The following is a 21,421-nucleotide window of genomic DNA, read 5'->3' as shown; positions in this document are numbered from 1 at the left end:
TGTTTTGTGCTGAACGCGCACGCAGCTTTCGGTCTAGTAATATATTATAAGGTCTTTGGTATATACCCATACCGTTTTTTTTTTTTACCAAAGATACTAATAGCGCGCGCTATTCTAGCGCGCGTAATCCAAAACTTTAACTCAACAAAAACGTGAAAGTTCCAATTGCATATGTGCAAGGCACAACACGTAACTGGGCAATTTGCTGATAGGAACAGGATCGAAGAAATCAGTGAGAACACGGGAGCTCTTTTGAGGTTAGATGTTTCGGCCCGGACTTGAATTCAATTCAGGGTAGGAATCTCTCTTGATTCAGCTTCCCTCGGCGCCGCAGGCCCGCCCATCTCCAGGCAAAAGGGGCAAAAGAACCGGGCGAGATCGAGACGAGAGCGCCTCTGAGACTGAGGTGAGGTCCCTGTCGGCTTGTCGCTGTCTTGGGCTTGGCCCCATGCCCGGGGCCCCAAATATGCACGGCCAGCCAGCTAGCAGAGCCTGAGGACGTCGACAGACATCGGCCGAAGCTAACTGCTTCTCCGGCCACTAACTTTAGGTAGCTAGTAGTAGTATCTGAGCTACAGAGACTGCTGAGCTGAGGGCTGCCTTTCATCATTTCAATCTATTCCGTATTCGAAGATGGCGAGTAATGTACCCAGTGCTAATGCTAGAAGTAGAAGCAAGAGAATGAGGCGTCCCAAGATGTCGCCAGACTTTGTTTATGTAAGAAGACACTTTGAAGTTTGATGTGAATGCTGATTCATGATTAGGCCTTATTCTTAGTAGTTAGTTAAAATAAAGCGCCCTGCAATTGACAAATCATGGGGAAATTGAATCGATACGAAATTTGCAAAAGGCCAGTTGACTTGCATAATGTAAACCATCCGTCATGAGCGCCTGTCGGACTGATGCGATAAAAGTTCGGACAGCACAAATTTGACCGAACTCATGATGGTTATTTACTTCGAGTCGTCGCAGTTCTAGTTTCCAACAATTCCAATTCTCGACTCTTAGCAGGTCTCTTGATTGCTAAACCAAAATAAATAACCTGTGAAGTTACATGTTTCAAAGTGAAAACACACAGTTTACTTCTGGTTGGTTTACTATTGCTCTCCTATTACTAGACCTCCCAGACCACTCAAGGGTTCATTACCATCCTGCCTGTGGGGAATCTACAGGTAGGACTATGGTATGTTAATGCTGTACACAGCATACATATACAATTAAAAAAATCATTAAAATATCACTTTTGTGACCAAAAATACTAATTTCCGTACAGTTGCAATTTATTTTTCATTAGTAACTTGGGGGTAATTTTTGTATTCACCAGAGTGCTCAAAAACTTGGAATTTTTTGCATATTTTTGTGTACGCCCTCTATTGATGGAAAGTAATATGGCAAGACAATTGTAATTTTTCAATCTCTATTTTTAATTAAGAAAAAGTAATTTAAAGAATCAAATTTACTTAAGAGCCAAGTTATGTGATGAATAGCTGTTTTATGGAACCTGACATTGTCAAAAAATCAAGCATTTGTCCCAAAGAAAAAGAGAAAATAAGCCAAACATTGCCAACCTTATTTCACCACACAGGGAGTAGTAACAGAGAACAAGGTTATATCATAACCTTGTTCATAGAATGAGTGCTCCCAGACATGCCGGCGTCTATTACATGTACATAACACCCCCAGTCATGCAGCAGAGTGAAAGACTTGAATCCCTTCTCTGTTCTGAGATTAGCCTTGATTTCCCCATGATTTGTAAGGTCGCTCAAGTCTTACTAAAGTAAAAACATGGTCTAACAACAGGGTCAAAAGTTAGGGAGATCAGTGAAAATACTGAAATGCTTCTTTCAGAATTTGTATCTTTAACTCTGAGTCCAAATGTACACCTTGATATGTAAACAATTCTAGGGTAAACTATAAAAGGGTCTGTACAAGGAGGAGTAAAAACCCTAGGGCCTAACTTTAGGCCTAAGTTATAGATCTAGAATCTAATAATAATAATAATACATATGATTTATATAGCATCTTGTCCATTTTGATTAAATGCTCAAGGCGCTAAGAAGAGAGCAAAGCATAAAAGTAAAGAGAACTAAGAGAAGTACAAGAAAAGGTAAATTACAAATGAGGAAAAATTTCTATCTTCAAACCTAGTACCTGCTGGTGAACAAATGCCTATACTTGTACCGGTTCGTGGGATGAGTGCCTAACTGCCTATAGCTAGGCTATACAATAATATAGTATACCTACCATGAGAAACTTTGAAGTTTTACAATGTACTGTATGAATGAAAATGGTGTATTTCACAAGGGCATATCTTAATTGCCATGGATAGCAGCACATTGTCATTGCACATTGTCATTTTTTTATCATACACTTTTAAAATAGGAACAAAATTACAAAATACTAGCGCAAGCAGAAATTTTTGGGCCAGATGATACAATACATATGAGACAAACAATCCTTTCAGCATTAATATTGAAAGTTGGTACATAAATATTTTGTTCAATTGTAGTTTTCGGATTTCCCAGAATTTCCTCAATTTTTTTTCATTTCCTGAACCTTTCCTGGAAAAAGTAAAAAAAATCCCAGAATTTTGGGAGAAATGGAAACACTATCAATCTATGTTTATAAAACATTGTCTACAAAATTGTAAGGGAGGGAAGAGATGATGAAGCTAGAAAAGGAAGGAATAATTTTTTTTTAAAGAGGAAAGTGTGGCATTTTCATGTTCAGGGTTCTGACTCTTGCTTTTGAAATGAGATGATAAGAGGTGTTTGAATACTGATCAGCAGTAGTGTAAGGATCTAGGCCATGCTCTCATCTGCAAGCTTGCATATTGGTTTTAAGTGTATGATGGGTAACGTGCACTTATTTTAATTTCATTTTTACTCGGGGCCTGTGGATGATAATAATATAGGATTTATAAAGTGCACGTATCCACCTTGTTAGGTGCTCAAGGTGCTTCTATATTACCGGGACTATGCTAGTCTACCTATTCCGGTGCTCACAGCTTTTAGAAGAATTACTTCCTGTCGGTACCGGGGGGGGGGGGGGGGGGAGCAGTCAAATATATTGCTGTACACATGCGTGAACAAAAAAAAGTTTAAAGGGGTGTTTTTTCAGTTTTGGACGAGGGCCGCGCGTGCACTCGTTAAGGGAATCAAAAACACCGATTTAAAAAAAAAGGTAGTTTTGAAAGACTGGTCAGTGGTCAATCGCAGGGTCGGATATAGTTTTGTCTATTTATGCTTATTGTTAGCAAGTATAACTTGTTTCTGGCAGCAACTTGCATAGGGGACAAAATGTGTTTAAATGAAGGGGGGTTATTTTGCACATTGAGAAAAACTTGTTTAGGGGGTGTACAGAAATACATTTGACTGACCCCCCACCCCCGGGGTCAGTACCCACTTACCTCACCTTGGTTAAGTGCAGCACAATGTGGGTAAATTTCCTGCTGAAGGAGAACACGCCATGGCTGGAAATCGTACCCATGTCCCTCAGATTGAAAGACAAGAGTCTAAACCACTAGACAACAACGCAACCACTTTATAATTTGGTATACAGTGCAACAAATTTGCTGCTGTACACACACCGCATTTGTGGTGTTCAACACATCTTGATTTCTGCATACCAGCACCCAGAATCAATTAGTCATGACTGTTGATTATTATGTTTTGGTTTTTTTTTAGAGAGAGGTAAGTAAAACTCAATGATTAATGGGCCATACCACAAATTAAATTGTCACATGAACTGCGAAAAATCAAAATTTCAAATATATTTTTGTTTTGATATTACTATTTTATTTTTGTAATAGTCTGAAACAAATAAAAAAGATTGAATACATGTGTATGTGAGTTAACAATCTACATGTTATTTGCTCATGTCACTCTGAGTAAGTGTACTAAAAACACTGATGTATGTTCTATTATAGGAATCGCCTGTTGCTGCAAAAAGGAGAAGAAAACTTCTGTCAGCTCAAGAAACTATGAAAAATCCCACTCGCTCCAATGAAGAAAAGAAGACAGGATTCAAAGATCTTCCAGCTGAAATAATTGTTCAGGTCTTGAAATACTTACCTCTCAAAGGGCTGGTCGTAGCTAGTGGTGTGTGCAAGAAATGGAGAATACTCTGCAAAGACTCATCACTGGTAAGTATTGACTGGAAATAACTTTCTTATAGAACACTGGAAATGAGGAGAATGAAACTTACCACTCAAGCACATATTTTTTGCCAAGTTTTATTTGGCTCTTATTTGGTGCAGCTTTGCACTAACCTTTTGAGAGCCATAATCAAAATTTGTAATGTAAATGTATCCCCACCCATTTTGGAAAATCCCGGATCTGCCCCTTGGTTTAATATGAGAACTCGGGTTGGGGCTTTTCTGCAAATGACTCTAACATCAGAAAAAAAGAGAGTTTTTTTCTCAGTCTAGTAACAAGTTTATGCAACAGCCCAGTGACATCATTCCAGCAGGTGATAAGCAATGATAACCATTTGAAAGGCTCACAGATTTTAGTGTTTCCAAACTCTGTGCTAGGCTGGGAAATTAAGAAAATGCATGAAACCCCAAGCCTGTATTGTGTATTGCTGTATTCTACTTTAGGGCAATTCCATAAAATATGTATGTCCGACCCCCTATATATGGGACCTTCATGAAATTTTCTGTCTCTGATTTCTTGTTCTTTTGACAACTGGTCTGAAATGTTCTCTAAGAACCCTGACTTGGTCAGTTTATGAAGTTAGACTTGAGAAAAATGGGGGTCAGACGTACAAAAAGGTTGATCATTTTATGGAATTGTCCTTTAACATATCTTTCAAAACAATGATGTGGTTTTGGCTTTAGATTTGATTTTTTAAGTAAATTGATATTTTGAAGTATATCCTGTAACTATTGTAAACCTGGCTCATTCAGGTCATCATTTTTATCATCATTTACAGTGGAGATGTGTATCATTTAAAGGAAGTAAAGTTGAAAGATTACGACCAAAGTTCTGGAAGAGACTTGAAAAATTTGGTACAACGTGCTTGGTGAGTAACTGTCATTTAGACAATCACTGAGAACACTTTGAAGTATTCATGTTGAGACCCAAAATATCAGGCTTGAAAACAATGACCATTACTTGAATAAAAAAGTGCAGACTGGTGGAAAGTTGCAAGAAACTTGCAATCAATAACAAATCTATTTTGGGTTTCCAAATCAATGATATAACATGCAATTTATTGCAAATAAACTATATAGGTTTTAGAGTTGACGCATCGCATTCTTTGATAGGGAAAGTTGAAATGCAGACGTATTTCAGCATTATCACTAAAAATACATTCTTATTGCAAAATGTAGGTTTTGGCAAGAAATTATTTGGACCTGTCTCAAAAGGTCAGGAAACTTTCTGGCTTCCAATTTGGCTTTTGATAATCCAGTCAGTTTTGTCTCGCCTGCATAGGAGAGTGAGACTATAGGCGCCACTTTTTCGACGGCAGTGACGGCCGCGTCGTCAACATTGAAATCTTAACCAAGATTAAGTTTTTGAAATGTTAAAATAACTTAGAAAGTATATAGGCCTAGTTCATGAAACTTGGACACGGTGGTTATCAAGTATTACTAAACATCCTGCCAGAGGTCAAAGGGCATTTAGGGTCAATGAACTTATACCATGTGGCTTATTATAATCACTCGGGTCGCGTTCGCGTTCGAAATCACTCGGGTCGCGTTCGAAATCACTCGGGTTTTGGATTTTTGGCGATTTTTTTTTATTTTGATATTTTATATCCGATTTTTCCTTCAAGGGGCATGATCGAAGATTGGCAGGTGATCGCCGATTGTGGTAAAATCGGGAGCCGATTTTAAAATCGGTTAATTAGAACAGGTACAATTACGATTTAAAATTAATTTAAAATCGATTTCCAAAATCAATTCTAAAATCGATCTAAGATCAATTTTAGATCAGTTTTAGTATTAGTTTTTAAAAGCCCATTCACATATTTCTACTGATGCTGACGAAAAGTAAGTTTGGTAGTCAGAGCATTATTTGTCTTGCGTCTAAATAACTATGTCCGATCGAGGGACCGTTTTAATTTCGGAAAGGTAGGAGAGACAGAGAGAAAGACTGATCCCCGTTCAGCTCAACGTATACGTTTGGCACGCGAGCACAAAGAAGATCAATTAAGCACATCACCTAATGCAATGTTTCGAGAATTTAGGTAGGGATTTTTTTAGGTCTCCAGTTACTTAAAACATGATATGGCCATTTTATCTATAAAATAAGACAAATTTTATGAGAAATGGACAATAATTAAGAGCAGAATTTTAAAACGCCTATATGAAAGATCGTCCTCAAAGCTCATTACGTATTTGACAGCTGGCAGCTGGCAGCCGTCTGTTTCGAGTTTTTAAACATTTTTATTTCTCCTCGTACACAGACGGCTCGCTATGGTGCAACCATCATTACGGGGTTAACAATGCAAAATCCCCCAGACGGCGCTCATCGATTTTTGTCTTTATTTCATAAAAATATATGAAAAGAACTGTATCAAACAAAGATTATTATTCCGTTTTGTCCTAAAATGCACCAAAAAAGGGAAAATAAACTTAAAAGGGGAAACAACAGTAACTAATTGCTTCGGCTGTCGCGCAACTTCACTTCCCCGTTTTATTGGAACTTAATACATAAACATATGGCCATTGAGTCCCTGTGCAGATCGAGCTAGAACTTCAGTCTCTGTATTGGTGAGTGGAGCTAACGGAGTTCAGCAGAACAACGAACATTACAGAGACCGAAGCTTTTGGTCTAATTACGTATATATGCATTAAACCACGGATGGCTGGCTATGCATACCGCTGAATTAAATACTTTCGGACGAGCTGCGGACTGACTGGCACTGTAACGTGGGATCTAACTCGGCTCGACTCACGTTACCTTGCTCCATGCTACCGATGCACGCCGTGTCCGACCGTGGCCGGGTCCCGCCTTGGGGCCATTGCATGCAGGCATGCATGTCCGCACATGGGAATGACGATGTAATATCGATGTGGCAGATATAACAAGTTCCGACTCGGAGTCCTCGTATGAAAGCAGTAGAAGTCTGGATGTATTCTAGGATAGTTGAGCAACATGGCTGATTTGCATGTTTGTTATGTTAAGCAGTAGGCGAGTGCATTTTATTTGAGGCACTTGCCGGCTTAAAACGAAACTAGAATTTCAATTTCATTTTATTTTCCCAGCGTGTTTGTCCCATTGTTAAAAAAAAAAAAAAATCGCATCCAAATAAAAAAAATCGCCAAAATTCCAAAACCCGAGTGATTTCGAACGCGACCCGAGTGATTTCGAACGCGAACGCGACCCGAGTGATTATAATAAGCCTACCATGTTGGGAGAATCAAAATCTTAACCAAAGGTTATGTTTTTGAAATGTCATCATAACTTGAAAAGTATATGAACCTAGTTCATAAAACTTGGACATAGGGGTAATCAAGTATGACTGAACATCCTGCCTGAGTTTCAGGTCACATGGCCATGTTGGGGTTATTTGTTGATTTCCATCATTACTTCGAAAGTTTATGGATCTGGTAAATGAAACTTAACACAAGAGTAATCAGGTATCACTGAACATCTTTTGAGAGTTTCAGGTCACATGACAAAGGTGAAACCGTGAAAGGTCATTTTAGATCAATAAACTTTGCCCAAGTTGGGGGTATTTGCTGAATTACCATCATAACTTTGAAAGTTTATGGATCTGATTCATAAAACTTGGACATAGTATCATTGAACATCCTGTGCGAGGCCATGTTGGAGGTAATTATAAATTGCTGTCATAACTTTCAAAGTTTATGGATATAGTTTGTGAATTGTGGACATTGGGGTAATCAAGTATCACTGACGAGTCTTAGCTCACATGATCAAGGTCAAATGTCATTTAGGGTCAATAAACATAGTATTGTATCATTATATGAATAGTGTTTTTTGTGAATAATTATTTTATAATAGTTTTCAAAATCAGCACTGCTGCTATATTGAATTGCGTAATGCAGGTGAGACTGCCAGAGGCGCTACACTTGTAAAGTATCATAACTCTTAAAGTATATGGATCTAGTTCATTAAACTTGGACATAAGCGTAATCAAGCACCAGTGAACATCCTGCGTTTGTTTCAGGTCACATGACCAAGGTCAATGAACTTTGGCCATGTTGGGGTTATTTGTTGAATTGCCATCATAACTTTGAAAGCTGATGGATTTAGTTCATGAAATGTGGACATAAGGGTAATCAAGTATCACTGATTGTCTTGCACAAGTCTTTGGTCACACAATCAAAGTCAAATGTTATTTAGGGTCAATTAACATAGTATTTTATCATTATTTGAATGGTGTTTTTGTGAATGATTATTCTGTAGTCACTTCAAAGTCGGCACTGCTGCTACGTGTATATTGAATCATGTCATACAGGCGAGACTGCCAGAGGCACTCCACTTGTTAAAGTTTTATGCAGCTTTTAGGAACATCTTTATGAAACTATAATTCACAGCTTATGAGTGTATTTCACTGAAGATCTCAACTGATGCCCTTTCGGAGTTGATTCAGAGTTATCATTCTCTTACTATTTCATTTTCTGTAAATTTTCCCTCCCAGAATACGGGGGGGGGGGGGGGATATTCTGATAAAAGTCTTAGCACAAAAATGATGGATAATGATTGGTATTCTGAAAATTGTGATAGCATGAATATTATGGGGCCCCAGTGATAACACTGTGCATGGTTATGAAATACGAAGTGTATAACACCCAACCCCCATAAACAGTGTTAGGATGGAAGCTAACTTGAAACTGGTTTCCTTAACATGGTGTTAGGAAAAATTTTGTTGAAATATCTTGCTGTCATTTCCCCCCCCCATGGACCTGGCCACGGAGGATTATCTATTGTTACTGGGGGTGCTGTGACAATGCTCAGCACCCCCAGTAACAATAGACTAATCCTCTGTGGATAGGTCCCTGCCCCCCCCCCCTTTATTTTCCCCTCTTCCTATCTATCTACTAACAAACAACAATTTTTCTTTGTCTGGAATAAGCTGTAAAATACCTTTTAATTATTTTCATGACTTATTTAAAATATGACATCATCCAAAAAATACAAATATGAAGAGGAAGAAAACATTAAAATTGTGTGAAAAAGCACGAACAATATTGAAATGAATGGAAAATCCATGGAGCTCTCTCCGATATTCTAAAAAATGTTGACCTTTTTATCAATGGTAATAGTTCATGATAATTTCCACTCTCAATGCTTATAGGTAATACTTAATCGGTCTCCCCTGTCGGAGATGTTGATCCATGTTTTGGATGGTGGGGGTGGACGCAAAAGTGAATAAAATGTCCAAAAAAACTTACTCACTCTGCGTGACATATTATGATGAATAATTTTCTGTGCAAAGGCATGCAGAGAAAATGCTTGATAATATTTCTATGCAAAAACTGCTTTTCAAAACATTTTTTAAGTTGTCAACATTATTGAGAGGCAATCGATATGTTCTCCCCCCCCCCAATATTGTAATGGGGAGATCGCCCCCCCCCCCCCTGATTGAGGCATTTGTCTCTGTTATATTGTATTTCATACTAATGCTTTCAGAAATAATCCATTCTATATTTGCCACAACCATCCCCTACTTCTCTGTTGTCACTATTGCAGGTTTCATGTCTCTGCATGCACACTCCTTTTTTACTCACATAAAATTCTGCACGATATTTTCTTTTAACAACACATTTCATTTCATTAAGTCCATGAACAGTAGGAGGATCTAAAAATTACACAAAGTGAGAAAACAACAATAGGGGTGTGTTAAATCAGAGAGATAACATGAAAGTTAACACCATATTTTACACTTTTTTCAGAATACCACCCCACTGACCCCAGGGTGCAGTATTAGAAGGAAGGTATTGTAAGAAACCCAAATTTGGATGTTTATTTGAGGTCTTAATCAACCATAAGCCTACCAATCATTTCTAAACTTGCAATTAATTGAAGTCTACTGCTTACAAACAAAAATCTGAATTGATTTGCTGTTATCAATCATTAGCATTTAAAATAGAAAATTTGAAATTGACCATCATAACCTCAATCGTGATCTTGTGGTTAAAGACTCGTCTTTCAATCTGAAGGACGTGGGTTTGATTCCCAGCCATGTCGTGTTTTTCATCAGCAATAAATTTGCCCACAGTGTGCTGCACTCAATCCATGTAAGGTGAATGGGTACCCGGTAGGAAGAAATTCTTCAAATGCTTTGGGGCCGATCAAGCTAGCCGTGCTAAAGCCAGGGTAATAATTGCATAATCATGTTAATAATATTCCGCATTTACATAGTGCTTAATACATCGGAACGACGTCTCTAAGCGCTTTACAGACATATTATTACCCCGGTCATTGGATCCTTGCATGCCCGCATACAATGTATGCACCTTCCCTGGGGAGCATTCCAACAAGAGTTCCAAGACTCAATTGCTAGGCATACTACATATAGGCTTTCACATCCTACCGGGTACCCATTTAACACCTGGGTGGAGAGTGGCAAAGTGTGGATTAACGCCTTGCCAAAGGACGCTAGGCCATGGTGGGATTCGAACGCACAATTTTTTTAGGCAGGGCCAGCTGGGAGAACAGTTTTTAGAACTGAAGTGGCTACCCTGGGTAAAATATCACATCATCATCAATCATCATCATTATTATTAATACAGTGGGTGATAATCACATCTTTTTATCTCAGGATCTTCATGACTGTCTTGGTTCTGATATTTCATATCTTAATACAATCAATGCCATTGTAAGGCTGACCAATGTCACAGCACTCTACATAGACAACATTGAAAAAGGAGACCTTGATAGAGTTGTGGAGAAGATGCCTCAACTCAAGATTCTCCATGTCATATGCCTTCTACCACCAAGGTAAAAACACTTCACCATAAATATTAATTTTATAAGAAAATTGTTTTTAATTATTATAATTCAAAGGAAGATCATTGATTGTTGTGGTTTATTCATTGTGCAAAATATATAACCTTATTGATAAAAACAGCATGTCACATTACAAATGTAATTTCATGAACACTACTACAAATTATAAAGAAACTTATCTAGCACATGTACATATAAGTGCTGCTATGTATACAACTTGTATTCCTGCATTAGTCATGCGAATTTTAGGGGGGGGTATCATGATTACAAAGCTTTTTCCTAGAATGTATTCCATTTTTTACATCTCACCCCAAAACCGACAATAAGTCACCCAAAATGAAATATGAGATTTTCAATGAGCTTGGATAAGCACATCCTAAGCTTTTAAATATATTTAATTCTGCAAAATTGATCAACAAAAACCCACACAGGTACTTGATTGAATCTAAGTAAAAGCTTTAAAAAAAATACATAGATAACAAGGTTTAAATCACAAGGTTCACTCAAGCATGAGTAAAAAAAACGTTAAAAAAACTCTTATCTCATCTTTTGTTTGATTTTTCAATATCAAATTTGACAGTGTGAAGAAGAGTTATTCTTTCAGATTTTCTAAGTTTTATATTTTGGAGACCAAATCATTGATTTAGCTACATGTATTTACAAAGAACCTTCCCTGACAATATATTGTTGGTTTTTGGTCAACTGGTCACGCTTTGGTTTATCCTCCCCCTTAAAACAGAGACATTAGGGAAAGAGAAGATTGCTTGGCAGTATATGACGTTGGCAAGATGAAGGTGCTGAGTAATCTAGAGGAATTGATGATGAATTCCTTCTATGGCTTTCAAGTACCTTTCTTTGCATTATCTGGAGGATTTGATGCATTAAGTGCTCTCACAAGTCTGAAGAAATTGGTAATTAATTTAAACCTTTGCTATTTAAGTTCATTTTCATTTCTAACATAATATCTCTCCATGCAATGACTGAATACAAATTTGGGCATATTTTCTTACAAAAATATTTAATTTGTATGTTTTGGGTCTGAAAACATTAATAGCAATCCTGTTTCTTTGCATTTTAGGGTCGGTCAGATGAGGGCAACATAATTATTTTTAGGCCTAACTATATAGCTCATTGAGGGATCAACTTCAAACTTGGCTTTTGCAGATTGATGAGAGTGACTGATTGTTTTAATTAGTGTTTAAATTTAAAGGTCTCGTGGTGAGAGATGTTGACATCTTGTGGAGTTACGTTTGTGATATGACAATGGCAATACTATCAAGTTTTACTGCAGTCAAATATGCATCCAGTTTCATGTTCAACATTGGGGTCATTATTGAATCTATCTGAAGATTTTTGTATTGTCTTTCAGAGGAAAAAAATACACGGGGGCTCGGGGCGAATTTGCCCCCAAAATGCCCTACAGAGCCCTGGAAAACTAAAAAGAGCCCCTGAAATTCACATAGGGTCCAATGTAAATTACAATGTGGCAAATTTTGTTTGGTGAGCTCAAAAGTAGCCCCAGAAAAAAAAGGATTGATTTTTTCCCCTGTTGTGTTTGTATGTTCAATCTTTATAGGTACTGACTAACTGCCATGGGTTAGAAGATGATGATTTAGATTTTCTAAAGACCCTGCCATATCTGGAACATTTGGAGCTTGGAACTTGCACAGGCCTTTCATTTTGTCCTGTAAGTATTCAAATTCAATACACAAGAGTAATACAGCTAGATATAGATTCACGATATCATCCTTATTTAATAATGATAATAATATATGCAATTTGTTAGGTGCCATATCCATTTCATAAGAGATGCTCAAGGCGCACAAGTGAAGGGGGGGGGATAAGATTTACAAGTAACAGTAAATCATTGGTAAAATGAGTTAGAGGTAAGTTTTATTATTTTTATCATTATTCTTATTATTATTCTACTTCATTCTTATTTTTTCATTCTTATTGAATGTAAAATCAAAAGTAAACATTTAAAATCGCTTATGGATTAGACTATGTTATGATGACATTTGGGTAGCGAGGAGTCAGATTATTCTCATATTTTATGTGGAAATTATATTGAAAATTAATTCAAAGTATTTTAGAGGCATATCGTTGAAAAAACTATTTTTTAGCAGGCAGCTCACTTTACTTCATGTAGAAGCCCAATAGCAAAGTATGGCAAGAAAAATATAAAATAAACTTGTGATATTTGGCGGAAAGAGTGATGTAAAAAAAAGACACAATATATCAGTGCAGTGTGATGACATTTCGACCCGGTTATTTTCAATGTCAATTTTAAATGTGAGTAGAGCTATAGCAAGAAATTCAACTTCTGCTTCGTGCTCATAGTGATATATGTGCCACATTTAATTTTGCAGTAAATATTCTCAGATAAATGGCCTTCTTTCAGATCAGTATAGAATATGCTATCATTAAGCATGATGCTTAGTTATTTAGGCCTAATGAAAAACCTAAACTAACAAATGGAATAAAGTTAAAAAGTACTCAACTTTAACTTAGTTATGATGGTTACAATTCAAGAGTTCATGAGTACAACTGGATGATGCTGATTAAGAGCTGTGTACACCAGTGGTTTTTTAAGTCTCTCTATTATGATTTGGGTATGAGTAATCCTGGGACATGGAATGGTAGCTCGATTTGAACCAGCTGTTGATCATTTGAGTACAGTGTTGGTCGATCACCTGGAATCACAATTCTAACCTGCCATGCTTGAAAACTACAAAATATTTGCATTTTCTTGTACAGTGGATATTTAAAAGCACATTTTTTTATCTGTTGAGTTGTCTGACAGGACTTAAGGAAGAAGAATGTGAGCTCATTTGACACGTGGGGTAAACGGTTCATGTTATCTCATTCATGTGGAGTTTTCCATGACACAAGCTATCTTCTGATATTTGCTGTTTCAGCCTAGGGGAAGGGGAATCCCCTAAACTCGCTGGTCTCTAATTCCAAGCGACATATAGGCTTGAGTCCCAACATATTAAAGGTATTCAGCTTAATTGGTGCAAAGAAGACAAGTTGAGCTCCTGAGTTGAGTGTGTCTAGTGTGAAATTAGGTATGGAAATGATTTATTATATTCATTATTTTTGCTCTCCTCTCTTCAGGAACGCTCTTCATTGACTCAAGTAAGGAACCTCCGGTTTCTCAGTCTAACAAATGCTCATTGTGTATGTCCAGGAATTCCATGTGAATGCATCGGGCCCTATCTGAGAGGGTTAAAAAAGTAAGTACATTCGATCCTGACCAAAACAGTTAGGTTCTCTCTGATGTAGTCTTTGAAATTTATTTTCATTCTATGTAGTGTAAATAGTAAGAAAAATAATTTCCGTTGGTGATAATGATGGAACAAAATAGAATTTCTGTGGCAGTTTGGACGTAGCCATGTTTCTTAAGCAAACTTAAAAAAGATAGCATCCACATTGCCAAGAAATGGATTGTTTGTCTCGTCGACTGAAACTAAGAGATGATTCATATTCCAAATTTGATTATAGAAAGGAGAGGGAAAACATTTTTCTAAAACAAATGAAACCTGAAGTAAAGTTATATATTTGGCTAAATTCATGCAAAGCTAAATAGTTGAATCTCCTGACTGCAAATAAGGGTCAGATAATTCACAATGCAACAAACTTTTATTTAAGATAGTACACGCGACAATACACTTCTACCAAATATAATGAATGTACAAAGTGCAGTTTACTTTCATTCTGCACATACTCTCCATAATGACAAAGTTTAATGGGACACTAGCTCTGGTTCACTGGTTGTACACTCCCACGCCGACATAACAATACCTGACTGACTGTCTTGCTGCTGCTCGGAAGGCTGTTTGGACTAATGATTAATCTCAGAAAAACCGAAGCCTTGTTTCAGCCATTCCCTTCACAGGCTGCCAATGCACCAATGCCTCCTCATATCATCAACAACACAGAAATATAGGCTGAGGGGAAAGTTCTGCTACCTGGGTAGCATCTTTACAAGGAGTGGATCCTTGGGTGATGAAATAATGCAGCGCATTGGGAAGGCAAGTTCAGGCTTACAAAGAGACTTCGGCAAGTCCATAGCATGTTTGTCCACCAAGATTGCCTTGTTTAGTGCAGTAGTAGTCCTAATTGCACTTTAATATTGCTGTGAGACATGGACCACTTACACATTACACTGCCTGAACAGCTTCACCCACGTTGTTTGCAAGGATCTGCAATATTAAGATTCAGGACAGAGTGTAAGAGCTGCAGTCGATGGTGTGCATTGTGAATTGGTCTTAACTCAAATATGAGGACCCATCTTGGCAGGCATATGACTTGTTTGCCTACTCATCTGTCACATTGAAAGCTGTTGAGAAATTAGCAACTGAAAAGCAGAATTAACCCTATAATATATAGCCTGAGGTATTTTGAAATTGTGTAGCCTGGAGGGGGGGGGGGGGGCTTTTTTTGCCCTCCCCCGTTAGATCTTGGTTGTTAAATGCGCAATTGTTCCGTAAGTTGACATACATTTCACTCATGACGTAATCTACCACATTGAATAGTTAATTGTACCAAAATTATTGAAATTTATGGACATTTTGTTAAAAAAAATTCATCAAATATACATTAAAGAAATGGCAAGAGACTTAGGGATCCAAATGTCATCTGTCACAAACATAATGACACAACTCCGCAACCGTAAGTCACTTTTCAACCAAACATGGATGGTAGATGTACTTAGGGGACTTGCATATTATGCTGCACTCGGAGGTCACATGGTAAGGTCAAAGGTCATTTTCAGGTCAACGTTAAAGTTTACATGCAAGACTCTTATGACAAATGTTACTCAATCCCAGGTATTTCACAATAAACTTTTGATACAATTCTGTTGCGTGCCCTTGCAAATCGCGATATTTCTGGTCATTTTCACAAGTGGGCGAGACACAACATCGCTTATGCCTTGTTTGTACTTCATGTTTCTTATTGTTTTTTAATGGAAATCATCGACGACTCTATTTCAGTCATAAATAACATGAAATCAATTGCTTTTGATATAGAATTTTGGCCACACACAGAATTTGCATTGGATTTGTACATTAAATCACGTTTTTGAGCAACTTTGAGTGTGATATGCATAATGTTCCGTAACTTTGGAACTGCGTAACCCCACGGCACAAATCGATCTTTAAATTGATATCTTTTTCTACAACAGGTTGAGGAAGCTTTCCCTAATAATGTGTCATACACCCAATGATTTTGCTGAGTCACTTCGGGAATTACCTGAATTAAAGAGCTTGGAGGTCTGGCCTTGTATTGACATGTTCTTGGTTCCTGTTGGTGAAGGCAATTATGAAGAGAAGGTAATTAAAAAAAACTATTTGTTAAGTTTGATAGGTAGTTATGTTTTGTGTCAGATCTAAGTATTAAATTGACTATGTCTGCCAATAGATTAGGTTCTGCTAAAATGAACAAGTACTACTGGAAAACAACAAGGGTACCAGTAATTTGTAATTTGAGGGTGCTGATTCATTCGTGTTAACGTGAACGGCGGCCACAATTAATTTTGTAAAGATGAAGTCCACGCGCATGTGTACTCTTATTCCGAAGACACAAGTCATGAATATTCATATTTGCGTCCGGCATTGCGGTGGGAAAAATAATTTCGCATCCAGGACGAAAGGTGATGAGATCGACAACCACGCCCTCAACTGCAGAATAGAGAGGGAAAGTGGATGGTCAAGGCAAATGTCCTTCATGGTAGATGCACATCACCTTAAAGTACCAGACTCTTTAAATTGGAACCAGGCAAAGAGTCATATTTTAAAAAATCCATTTGAGAAGACTAGTGAAAAGTGGATTAAGTTGATCGAAGCACTTCTTGTACAGGAAGAATTCATGAAGTTTGTACATATGGAAAATACCGATTAGACATGGAAATCTATTATCTATAATGTACCACAGGGTGTTGTGAAATTCATTGTTAATGCAGCAATAAATAGCCTCTCAACAAACAAAAACCTGTAACATTGGGGGAAAAGAATCTCAAAAATTTAATCTTTGTAACTCTACCTCTACTTTTGCACCATGTTCTCAATAATTGTGAGAAGATATAACCTTTACCATCATCAAACTGAAACAAATATTGAAAATGCACATCAATGTAAACAGGACAGGGTGGACTTGACCTTTAAGAATGTGATTCTGTTTTTCATGTTGCGCAGACTGTGCCTCAAAGCTAAACCATTGTGATGTAATAATAATAATAGTCAGTTCTTGTATAGTGCATAACACATTATAAATAACGTATCTATGCGCTTCCAAAGGAGTTGGATATTATTACCCTGGCTTTAGCCCCGCAGCCTTTTACAGCGCTGTGGCATTTCAAGGAATAAATTCCTGCCAGGTACCCATTCACCTCACCTGGGTTGAGTGCAGCACAATGTGGATAAATTTCTTGCTGAAGGAAACTACGCTATGGCTGGGATTTGAACCCACATTTCCTCTGTTTCAAAGTCCGGAGACTAATCCACTGGGCCACAACGCTCCATTGTATTTGCAATATCGCAGTATCCATCTTGATTGACATTGTGACGTATATTGTGCTGCGCTGATCAATATGGCGCGTATCTTTTTCTACGCGTCATCAGATGCCCGGATGTGTGACCAGGGAAAATACAAAGGTACAGTATATTTGCATCGTCTCTACATGCAAAGTCAGTATGCGCAGAAAGATCAAGGAAAATACAAATAATATACCTATCCCTTCCCAATATTTATGAAATCTAGGGCAAGACGATATTGGAAATGACCAGCTCAGATGTCTGATATGGGTAATAATACACTATATTACTGCATTGAACAGTAATATAATAATGTTTTGTGATTGTAATGTATAATGTATTGTGATTTATCATTGTTTTATGCTCTTATAATGTAATGTAAATAGGTTGCCAGGCCTGGTTCTTTGTTCTACATGATCTTTAATGAAAGACATGATGTACTACGAGTAACATATTCAGCTTATTAGGCCAGCGAGTTAAGATCTTGGTAAATTTGTGGTAATAGTATGTCATTGATTTTTCTTTTTATTTATATTTCTATGCTTTTATTCCTAACAGTTCATTGATTGTTATAGCACCATCTTTCGTGGCTTAGATCACCTACCGTCTGTCACTGTTGGTATTCTGGATGAAGACTGTGAGATTATGTACTGTCCTTTCTACCACATGTTCGCTGCAAGGAACGGTAATCAAACATGTTTGGCAGGATTCCCCCCTTATCAGGACAGCCCAGTGAATATAGAAGACATAACAGATGATAACTTTCAAGATATACTCAGGGCAAAGGAAGAAAGAATGTCGATAAGAACTTCAACGTATAATAAGGTGAAACAGAGATTAATTGACATTTTGCCCACATCTCGATTGACATTTTATCAGGTTAAGCTGACTTTTGCCGGATATAATGAGAGACAGGACATATTCTACACCCCAAGAATTGAGGGGCATTTTAATATGCCAGTACTCTCTGAGGTGTGACATACATCACATACCGGCACAATGATAAATCACTCTGATTTGACAATTCAATGACTCAGGATTTGTTTCTTCAAGTATCACCTTGACCTTGTATTGTAATATTTTACAAAGCAGCTGATTTTACAATGCCAAATTCCAGTTGTGTGCCAGCTGAAAAGAGTCCATAATGGTGATTTTTCTCTGATCGCACAACATTGTATGCTGTTCTTGCTACTTTATAGTTTAATAGAGCTATGGTAGAGCATTATTCTATTGACACAATATTAACGATGCATTCGAATTAAGGGGTCGGGGTGCATTAAAGTTGTGCCATTGATTGCAATAAGAGGATGAAGTGTGACTTTTCTCTATTTTCTGCCAAGTACCAAGCAAATATATTCTGGTAAAAGAGTTGTTTTATTTTTAGGTTATGTAAGCTACATTCTTAGAATGTTGGATTCCATGACAATGCTCTAATAACATTTACACCCATGGATAAAGTTACTGTGCAGTATAAAGGAAAACAGTGATCGATTTGCCGTTTGGAAAGTCAAAGAAAAAAAGGTGTATTTACTAATCAGAGATTTTAGTTTTTTTTATGATGAAGATATGGTCATTTCTTCGATGCAAAATATAATTTCATAGTTTCTTTTTTAAAAATCAAGATATTTGTTAAAATTTGTCATTTTGCTATCTCAGAGAACTGGCAGTTCTACGATACAGGTTTAAATATCCTATAATCTTTCCAATAGATACATTTTTCACAATAAATTCACCATGTGAAATGTTTGACCACGCCACTCAAGTCACATGCTAGTTTTGAGACCAAATTTGCAACGCACGGGTGTGCGGTGACAAAATTATGCAACATTATGTAGTTGCTCAAAAAGTGAGTTCTGGCTATGAGATGGGTCCAAATAACCAGGCTATATTAGGGATAAAGGTAAAGATTATTTCCAAATGTGTCTTACATTTGATAGAAATTGATTTTTTTTTTAATCTGATGAAGCGTACATAAATCATTTCTTGACATTGAGGTGACACTTTCTCCCAATTTCCCTCTCTGTTCTTCCTTCCTGGTCTTGGGCTTTTCCAAAAATTATTTTGTAGACATTTTATTTTGGCTGCTATGAATAAACCATTTGTATTTCACACCTTGTTTTAACATGAATGATACGTTTTGTAAAATGATGTTCAAATTTACCTAATTATACTGAGGTAAAAACAACAAATATAACTTACAAAGAATATGCCACTGGTCTTACCATATTATAACCCCCATCTTGGGGAGGGGTTGTTTTTTTAAATGTATGACATTCAGTAAAAAAAAATACCACTAGATTTGCAAAGAGAAAATAGCAATACCATTTTGAATACGATGTACCAAGTCAAGTCGGCTTCTAAGCCAAAAGTACTCATTAGTCATTATAGCTATATTTTGCCCTCTCTTGGGAAATTACTTGTAACATACTATTGAAAAAAAAACTTCCGAAGTAATAATTTTCCAGTCATAAGGTATAGTAAGAATTTTGACAAATAAAATTTCAATGGGACTGACAAATGGGAAAATGTGTTTTTCCATATGATCTGTAACTGAATGCTCGAGAAATATGTACCCCTGCTTATTTAGTGACCTACTAGTATAGCTGAATCTCAGTCTATTTGATCACTTCTGTGCCTTTCAACAGTAGGGGAAGGCGGGGTAAGTTGAGCATAGGGGCAAGTTGAGCCACCGCCCCCAGGCCAATAATGAATGAGTCAGACATTATGGTGGTGTCATGTATTGATGACCCATTACATAACCATTAACCCCACCACATTGTTTTCAACTTTGAAACAAAAAGTATATTTTTAGAGGGAAAAATACAAATTTCAGCCAAAAAGTAAAAAAGGGTGTGAAATAGATAAGTGTTTTTTACACACACACTTCTTTACATATAATAAAGCATAAGAACAACATTGTCAGTCCAGGTATGGATCTTCATTCTTGTCACAGTCTTTTACATGATGGATACATAAGAAATGTGTGGATGCGAAATAATCGCATTAAGTTCGGACTGGGGTAAGTTGAGCCAGCAAACATGGGGCAAGTTGAGCCATGGTAATTCTTATGGTAATGTAAACAAAAACACAATCAAACCTTAAAAAGCCATCGATATGCAGGCAGAAAAGAGCAAATTCACATGACAGTTCTTTTACTTTTAGAGAATGTTGGTATTTTTAGAGAATTAGCAAGTGAAAAGACTTTAAATAAAAAATTGACATGCTGGTTCTTCCAGCATACATTTTGTACATAGTTTTTGTGGGTCAACTTACCCTCGAAGGTGGCACAACTTACCCCATAGATTGGGCAAGTTGTGCCACTTGACATCGTTTTTTTCAAAGGTCACAACGACTTTCAGTGTGGGGGTAGAAAGTTGTATATAGGTGAAAAAGATTTCCCAAGAATCATATTTAAAGGCAAGGTACTTATTTCTACAATATTATTAGTCATATCAATTCTATCATGCAAAATGCAAAAAGTGTCACAACTTACCCCGCCTTCCCCTATACAGTAATTGGCATTTCCTTGCATTGACGCCTACAGGCGACAATGCTCTGTTGTTGTTCCGTATTCCTATTCCGTCGTCTTCTTTTGTCTGCTTCTTCCACAAAATCTCATTCGTTTAACACATAGTTTTTGTTAGACATGTTGTCCAGCATCCCTAGTTGTGCACCTCGTCTTCCATTTTCCAAAATCACTCATGCATGACCATCCAGGCGCCATTTTGTAAATTTCAAGTCCATTTGCATACCATTCCTAATCCCGTCCTAACTCCCTTATCCTGCATGCTACAGACTTCTAACAAATTGCAGTAGAGTTGCTCTTTCATATAAAAACTACGACTTGCCCTTCAAAATGCCGTCTTCTTACCCTTAATTCAAATCCAAGATAGTCTACGTTCAAAATTTTAATATTTATTGAAATGCAAAGTAGGAAAATCGTAAAATAGCCAT

At 37.1% G+C, this 21,421-nt stretch overlaps 1 protein-coding gene across 4 annotated transcripts; it reads left to right on the top strand.

Annotated features, from left to right (window-relative positions):
* Position 1: 1 nt before the first annotated feature.
* LOC129264983 (F-box/LRR-repeat protein 12-like) lies at positions 2-20,053 on the top strand. Of its 4 annotated transcripts, none has more exons than XM_064101897.1 (9): positions 2-717; positions 3,929-4,144; positions 4,936-5,025; positions 10,744-10,922; positions 11,671-11,842; positions 12,508-12,618; positions 14,049-14,167; positions 16,120-16,267; positions 18,026-20,053. In XM_064101897.1, the coding sequence occupies exons 1-9, from the start codon at positions 634-636 to the stop codon at positions 18,443-18,445; spliced, it is 1,539 nt and encodes a 512-aa protein (XP_063957967.1). In that variant the 5' UTR covers positions 2-633; the 3' UTR covers positions 18,446-20,053. The 4 variants fall into 4 exon arrangements, with proteins under 4 accessions (XP_063957967.1, XP_063957970.1, XP_063957969.1 ...); XM_064101900.1 differs by having other exon boundaries at positions 85-257; XM_064101899.1 differs by having other exon boundaries at positions 85-294.
* The last annotated feature ends 1,368 nt before the right edge of the window (positions 20,054-21,421 follow it).

The sequence above is a fragment of the Lytechinus pictus genome, chromosome 7 (genome assembly GCF_037042905.1).
Source record: "Lytechinus pictus isolate F3 Inbred chromosome 7, Lp3.0, whole genome shotgun sequence".
NCBI lineage: Eukaryota > Metazoa > Echinodermata > Echinoidea > Temnopleuroida > Toxopneustidae > Lytechinus > Lytechinus pictus.
This window is presented reverse-complemented; position numbering and strand designations above follow the sequence as displayed.